Source organism: Myotis lucifugus, unplaced genomic scaffold (genome assembly GCF_000147115.1).
Source record: "Myotis lucifugus unplaced genomic scaffold, Myoluc2.0 scaffold_7217, whole genome shotgun sequence".
NCBI classification, from domain to species: Eukaryota; Metazoa; Chordata; class Mammalia; order Chiroptera; family Vespertilionidae; genus Myotis; species Myotis lucifugus.
In genome coordinates, this window is record NW_005878265.1 from 1 (window position 1) to 7848 (window position 7848).

The window sequence follows — 7848 nt, forward strand, 5'->3', positions numbered from 1 at the left end:
AGACTCCCACACAAATACGACCACCACGGCCACTGGTCCTTTCTGAAAGTGGGGAACTTTCCAAATTATAAATGTTACAAATGAATGCAAATGTGTTCAACAAAACACACCTGTGGGCTACTTTCAGCCCCGGCCACCCGTTTGCCACCCCTGCCCTAGTGACCTGGGGGAGCAGGGAGGAGCCCCCAGCTGGGGCAGGGAGTACTCACAGCTGGTTAAACATGCGCTTCATCTCGTCTGTGATGTTCACAGAGCCGACCTCTTCATCTGAGAACCGGTTCACCTCCCCGTCCTGCTCGGAGATGTCATCGTCCGAAGTCACCTTCCGCTCTTTCTTTTTGGGGACCACCTGACCCGGAGAGGAAGAGACCGAGGTGACTGGGAGGTTCTGCAGGGAAGGAGGGTCGGGGTGGGCCGGGAAGGGAGCCAGCATCTCACGGGATAGATGGAGCGTGGCTGGGGCCAGCTGCTGCCAGGGAAGATGCACAGGTCCTCTAAGAAGCAGGCGGCGTCAGCAGGAAGCATGAGGTGGGGAGACATGCGGGATGGAGGACACAGACAGCCTGGACCCTGCCCTGCCCTGGTGGCTGGGCCAGCTCAGCTCACCCCTTCACCAGAAAAGCCACCGCCAGATTTGGGGAGAGGAGCGAGCCAGACTGGGGTACAGAATCACCTGGGATGTCTCAGCACCAGCCAGGGAGCCAGAGAAGCCCCCACGGAGGCCCAGATGGCTCCCTGCCTCCCAGAGCCCTCCTGCTCACATGCAAAGGCAAGAGGCGGCGGCCCCCGGTTCACCAAGCTCCCTCCACTCCCAGCAGACAAGACATGAGCAAACCAAACCAAGGCTGATATGGTGCCCCCTGCTCTCCAGCAGCAGGGCGGGGAGGAAGCCCAGAGGGGAACAGGGGGCCAGGGAAGCGCAGGTCTCACCCGGCTACCTCCAAAGGCACACACTGAAAGCAACAACACACTGCCCCGGGCTAGCAAAAGCCGAACCACAGCCCAGACTCAAGAAGCAGCCTTCGGAGAATGACGCGCGCCCTCAGGCAGCTGGACCAGCCAGCCCTGGGACAGCGGCTCTGAACCCATCGCCTCTTCTCGGGGACACACACTTGCTCACTGAGGGGGGAGCGGGGAGGGGGAGACCGAGCGCCTCTTCAGTGGGAAGGAAAACCACACAGAGGCCAACAGGCTCGTCCCTGGATTTCCGAGGCTCATCTGCCAGGGCTCGGCCAGCTCACCCAGCGCACCCACAGCCTGGCACCTCGAGGAAGAGGCAGGAAGCCGGACAGTGAACCCAATGTGGGCGGGTGGACGAAGCCCTGCAGGGTCAGGAGACCCGAGTTCTAGTCCCAGCTCTGCCATTTCCGTCCTTGAGCCCCATCCTGTCACCCCCGGGTGAAAGGTCTCAGCCACAGGATGAAGCCGTCAGCCTGGAGGGTGGAGTCGGGCCAGCCTGAGTCTAGAGTCCCTGAGTCTACGCTCTCCTGGGGAGGCCATGCTGCCTCGGGGGCCGGAGGGGAGGTGGTGGGGGGAAGTGGGGAGGATGTGAGGGGAGCAGGGCTGGCCAGGCAGGGGGTGAGGCTGGGGCTCTCCGGAGGGTGGCAGTGGCAGGTGGGAGTGGCGATGGTGAGCAGGGTGAGCCCTAGTCACCTGGAAGATCTTGGACACGTCTTCCGAGTTCCGCTGCTGTGCGACATCGCACAGCTTGGCCGTGATATCGATTCGGCGGCAGATGTCCATGTCCACCTTCATGGCCTTTTCTTGGATCTTTGTGTCCAGGTCTGTCATGGGCTGCAGGGAGGACAGCAGGGGTTACGTGAGCAAGGGAGGGAGCAGGCATGGCGTGGGGCGCTGCTCCCCGGCCCCTGCTGGACAGAGAGGGGTGGAGGGCCCTAGGTGCCGGGTGGGAGGCCCCGGAGTCCGAGGCTGGCCTCGATGGGCGTGAAGGGTTGGGCCAGCTGCTCAGGTTGGGGTGGGGATGGCGGGGCCGTGGGAGCTAAAGGCTCTGGCGCCGAGTGGACAATGTGAGACCGCGTTTGCGGGCTCCCTAAGGGCTGGACGACACCTCTCAGCAGACACAGTGTCACTGTTTATTCTGTTAGAGCAAAGACAACACAAAGGCAACCCCGCGCTGAAAGACTCCCTTCTTTCCCCACGGAGGTGCCTGCCAAGGCGGCTCTCCTTCAGGATTCCTCCCATGGCTGACAGCGGGGGTCCCCCAGGACAGGGGTCCCCCAGGACCCCAGTGAGGGGAGCCACATGGCCTCCCCCTGGCGCCCTGGGAGGCTTCTCCCAGCCACACCCGGCTTCACACCCCTCAGGGCCAGAGGCCACACCTGGACGGGTCACCCGAATCGGGCACCTTCTCCTGGTGGCTCTCCCTACACACTGCCCGCTGCCTGCAGGTGGCAGGAGACCCAGGTCCCCAGCAGGGAGGCGGCCTGGGCTGCCAAAAGCTGCCGGTACCCACGGCCACTCAGAAGGGCTCTGATTGGCCAAAGGAAGCACACACTCGCCTTCCCCGACCGACCATACAGAGCAGCCCCGCGGAAGGCCACTGGCCTGGGAGCCTCTTGGGGTGGCATGGCACAGGCCTCCCTCCACCTGTGCCCGGACACTGAGGCCCTCGGCCACCACCCGCCGCGTCCTGGGGAACTGGGGAAGAGTCAGAGCCAACGCACACAGACCGTCCGTCGGAGGAGCCTCGGGAGGCAGGATGGGTTAAGCGGCAGATTAATGCATCTCTACTCAGACCAAGGGAAGCGGAAGAGGGAGGGCAGGAGGGGGCGCCTGGTCTCTGATGCATCTGTCATCCTCGCAGTCAATCGCGCAGCCAGGACTCTAACTAGAAGCCGAGCTCTGGAGCCTCGGAGTGAATGAAGCGTTTTGCATGATGGGTGTGGGGGAGGTGATGACGCCTGGGGCGGCGGCCAGCGCACTTACATCACTCATGAGCCCCTTAAACACCACCAGCTCGGCCTTCAGCCTCTCGATCGTCTCGTTCATCTCCTCCTGGATGGCTTCGGCCTCCTGCGCCGCCTATGGGGACAGAGATGGGGAGGGTTGAGGGGGGCCGGGCACCCTGAGGGCAGGAGGGACCGGACACCTGGGCCCAGCCAGGCCAGGCGCCTGATGGCTGGGGATGGGGCGCCGAGGACCTCGGCCTGACTTCCCAGCGCTCAGCTTAAAACTCTTCTCAAAGGGATATTACGGCACGAGAGACCCATGGCAGACGGTAAGAGGAAAAGAGCAAGTAATGCAATAAGTGGTCCCCATAGGTTAACATATGAGGTCCATTCGTGTGACATCGCCAATATTTGACCGCTCTGGTCTCCAAAATGGCAAGTGTCAACCTAACCGAACAGACACACCTGGAGTGTGTGTTTGCACGGGAAAGACCGGAAGGTCGCACACCAATGTGCCATGGGGGAGGGGCGGAGCTGGAAGGCGACTTTATTTTCTTCTCTAAGCTCTTCTCAGCCTTCCAAATATTTGAGCATAAACATGTTATGTTTGGAAAGTAAAAAGCACTTTTGTTATCAAAGCGGGGGCCGTCCATCCTCTCCTGCCGATGTATTGATATTATTTTAATCTGTCTCTAACTTGTTTAGAAGATAATTTTTTTAAGTATCAGAAAGCAATTTTTAAAAATATTTGAAAGAGCTTTCCACGCCTTTCTCATGGGGTCACTATTCTTGTACCCATTTGGCTGAGAGGAAAAGAGAGGCGGGAAGGTGAGGTTGCTTAGGATACCCAGCAGGCGGATGAGTGCAGGGCCCAGAACACACAGCTACTGGGCCAGAATAACAAGGAAGGTCCTCACGCCCACCATGGGGAGCCCACTCAGGCGGGGCGCCCACCTCGTGACCTGCCCACTGCCCTCTCCAAGGCATCGGGCCCTAAGTCAGTTCCTGCAAACTGGGGGGTGGGGGTGGGGGCTTAAACACCATCCAGGTGGGGAGAAGAGGCAGGAGAGGGGAGTCACTAGCCCGAGGTCACCCCACAAGCTGGGGCGGCACCAGGACTTGGACCCAGGCTTCCCAACGCCTGTACCTGAGCTTTGCTGCAACACTGGGCGGTCCCCGCCTCGCTGCAAAGCCGGGGACAGAAGAGGCCCCTTGGCTCCATCAAGGAGAGACTGAGGCAGCAGGAAATCACAGAACGGGGGCTGTGCTGGGAACTGCCCCCGGCTTTGCCCCCTGAGGACTGTGCCCCTGAGAACTGTGCCTCTTCTGATCGGGAGGGACCTCTGGGGCTCTTACCTCCTTCAGCGTGTCCACCATGGTCTGCAGGTTCATGCTCTTGGCCAGCTCCTCCTCCCATCTGTAAGAGCCAAGAAGGACAGGCGGTCAGAGGGAGCCTCCCATGCCAGTCCAACCTCACACCATGCAGGCAGCCACCCTGGGCCTGTCCCCGGCACAGCAGTGACTCCACCCCTGCCTGCCCTCCAGGAACTCCCGTCTAGGGGGTGGGGGCGGGGCCGGGACAGGCAGGTTGACACAGGCCCTAATACCAGGTGGTGCGGACGAATGTCATGCTTCAGGCATGAGCACAGCACCCTGGGAGATGAAGGCAGGAGGGACCTCCAAGCCCCCTTCACGCAAACTGTGAAGTGCTGTGCAAACACTGCTGCTCCTGCCGTGGCTGCAACATACATATCGAGGCTGGCACGCAGGAGCCAGGCTGCTCTCTGCACCCGCAAGAAGCACTTTTATTGTGCGAACTGTCGCAATCTTAGTGTTTCTGGTCCCGTAGCCTACCCTCACCAATGGAGACATCACTGTACCATACAGACGAGGGCTGGAGGCTCGGACAAGTCAAGTGCCCGCCCAAAGACACACAGCTAGTGAGTGAGTAGGGCTGGACTTCAAACCCAAGTCTGTTTTATTACAGAAAAACAAAAAATAACAAACACAGCGCTCGCTTCTCTAGCGCTTATTTCATGCCAGGCCCTGTTCCAGGCTTTCCATGTACTGTCGGGTTCGTGCACATGCGGGTCGAAGCTGGACAGGAAATGACAGAGAGGAGAAGGCACAGCGGGCTAACGGCATACCCCAGCAATCACTGGAGGCTGGATGAGACGACAGCAGTGCACTCGCCGTAACAACACCAGCTCGCCTTAACGAGGGCTGACTTTGCATGAGGCACCCGTCTCCATGACATAATTCAATGACATAACAACCCTCTAGCACAGGCGCCTCCATGATCCCCACGTCACAGGTGCAGAGAGGCAGGCACAGAGTCAGGTGCCCAAGGTCAGGGTGCCCACAGGTGGAGCCAGGACTCAAACCCTGGGCTCCAGGCTCCAGATTGAGTGCTCGTAACCCTGCTGGGCTCCTCCGGGACCCAGGACCAATCAAAGCCCTAACCCGGCTCCCCACCCAGACCGCCTCCCTCCCCAGAGGAAGCCAGGGGCAGGCTCCCTTCCCTCTCCATCCTGGGACAGACAGACAGCTCCTCTCTTTCCTCGCGCCACTGCCGCCTCCCTACATGGCCTCTGAGCAGCAGATCTGGAAGCCTTTAGGATGCTGCCGGGGCAGCTAAAAATAGGCCAGGGGGAGGGACGGACGGAGAGCGGGTTACGTCACCAGCTTTTGGAAATAAGAGAAAACGGATACTGTTTGCACACACAGAGGAAAATTCCTCCTTTCTCCCACACGAGACGAGACGGGCCTGGCTAGGGCTCCCGGAGGGACGTACAGACACACACACAAACACGCACACACACGCTCTCCCCTGTTCCCTTTGATCTTTATCAGCCCCCGGCAAGGCCTAGATCTGCCGTGGGCCCCAGGCTCCAGGACCTAGAGGGCAGGGGTGCTGGGTGGGGGTTTCTCCCAGGGATGAAGGACACAGAGGAAGTCAAGGGGCAGAGAGGGAACCTAAGGGTCTAACCCAGGCGGGACATTCTCACTGAACACCCTCACTGTACAAATAGGGAAACTGAGGCCCACAATGTGCCAGGAATTTGCAAGGTCATCCAGTGTGTCAAGGGCCAGGCCAGGAGTTCACCCCTAGGCCCAATGTGGGGGGGGGGACAGAAGTCCTGGGTGGGGAGAAGTCCACAGGCAGCCCTCACCCTCCCCCCTCTCCTGCCCAGCACATGGGGCATCCAGGGCTTCCCTCAAGAGAAGCCAAGGCCCAGAGGGCAGGTCCCACGCTGAATCATCCCTCCTGGCCTCGCAGCTCTGAGTGGGGGCAGAGAACCTGATTCCAAAGCCACTGCGCAGAGCAGGTGCCAGCGCCTGGCCTCACTGCTGCGTCTTACAGCGACAGCAGGAGCAGCAGAGAAGGGGGCAGCGAGGGAGGAAGATGCAGGCACCCAGGGACATCTCCCCGCTACACACACACCCATTCCCCAAGCTCCTGGGCCGGATGCCCAGCCCCCTCTCACTTTTCCTTTCAGCAACCTTCTCATGAGGAAGGTGGGGCAGGAGTCAACAGACCCATTGTACAGATGGGAAAAAATGAGGCCCAGAGAAGGAGAACGACTGGCCCTAAGTCCACTGAGACCAAGAACCCAAGCCACGTTAGCAGCAGCAGAAGCAGCCATTGATTGATGGGCACGTCTGGGTACCACGCACGCACTGGGCTCAGTGCCTCATACACATATCTCATCAGCTTTCATGTGAACTATTAACCCTCTCGGGCAAAGGATTTCCCCCCAAACCCATTTTGCATATGAGAGAGCTGAGGTTCAGAGAGGTGAGGTCACTTGTCTAAGGTCACACAGCTTTCAGCAGGGCTGGGACTGAGGCCTAGGCACTGCTCACACTGTGACAAGCATGGGCATCACATGGATCTTGCTCGGATGCAGACCGGATTCAGCAGGGCTGGGGTGGGGCGAACATGCTGCATTTCTAATGAGCTCCCGTGCAGATGGCACGTGGAGTGGCCCCACTCCTCACTAGCGATTCTACGCTGCACCCTGGCAGATAAACTTGCTTGAGCCTTTTGTTTCCAAAGCCAGGCTGCGTGGGCAGCCGGCACTTCTGGTCCCAGAAGACCGAGCACAGACCCCAGCGTGCAGATAGCAGCTGGCCTGGCAGACCGGATCCACTGCCCACGCCGACGTGCCTCCGGCTGCGGCGGGAGAACCTGGCTGTGCCGGCCCCAGTGTTGACAGCGCAGAAAAGCTTTGCCCTTCAGCCGCTCTGGTGACTGGGGTGAAAGGATGACGACAGGGGATGTGCTTCTTAAGATGCCTCAGACACCCCACCTCACTGCGTGCAACCCGGGAGCAGGGAGCACCAGCTTCCCCGAGAACTGGTCTGCCAAGCTGTGGGCTATGGAATTTCAACACCTGCTTGCCAGGCACGGTCCGGTCCCCTCCCCAACCTGGATCAGCCCACAGGAGTAAGGTTTCGGCAGGACGGGGTTTCAGGCAGAGGGACCAGCATCAGCAAAGAGGGGCAGCAGGAAGGCCAGGGAGTAGCCAATAGCCACTGAGAAGAGGACACACCTACTACGGGTCAGGGGCTGGTGGATGTCATGTCCTTTAACCTTCACTGTCCCAATTCTCTTGCCTGACCCACCGCTCAGCAAAGGTGGTCACAGGAAAACACACACACACACACACACACACACACACACACACACACACCCCTCCCCATTATACAGGTGGGAAAATGAAGGCCGAGAGCACAGAGACAACTCACGCCAGGGCCAAGACGGCCTGAGTCACTGAGAGCCACCCTGCCCACCCTGGCCCGACAGCTCCTAAAACTTCCAAATTCTTCTCTCTCCAGGTGTTAGACTAGAGAAAGGAGAGGAGGGACATTTACTGGGCAGCTTCTGGGTTGTATTCACCATGTTAGGCATTCATAGACACATAAAATGCAACAT

At 59.7% G+C, this 7848-nt stretch overlaps 1 protein-coding gene across 1 annotated transcript; it reads right to left on the reverse strand.

Moving 5' to 3' along the window:
* Positions 1-187: 187 nt before the first annotated feature.
* LOC102427749 (intermediate filament family orphan 2-like) lies at positions 188-4406 on the reverse strand. The gene is made up of 4 exons (XM_006109228.3): positions 4266-4406; positions 2947-3042; positions 1654-1794; positions 188-349 (listed from the first exon to the last, which is right to left on the reverse strand). The coding sequence occupies exons 1-4, from the start codon at positions 4299-4301 to the stop codon at positions 206-208; spliced, it is 417 nt and encodes a 138-aa protein (XP_006109290.2). The 5' UTR covers positions 4302-4406; the 3' UTR covers positions 188-205.
* Positions 4407-7848: the final 3442 nt, after the last annotated feature.

What these genes read in the sequence shown, in the direction of transcription:
- LOC102427749 (XM_006109228.3), bottom strand. Translation starts at nt 4,301, where the DNA reads ATGAACCTGCAGACCATGGTGGACACGCTGAAGGAG. An exon ending in TGGTGGACACGCTGAAGGAG is followed by an intron (nt 3,043 to 4,265) that starts GTAAGAGCCCCA and finishes CTGTCCCCATAG; the next exon opens with GCGGCGCAGGAGGCCGAAGC. An exon ending in ACGTGTCCAAGATCTTCCAG is followed by an intron (nt 350 to 1,653) that starts GTGACTAGGGCT and finishes TCTCCGGGTCAG; the next exon opens with GTGGTCCCCAAAAAGAAAGA.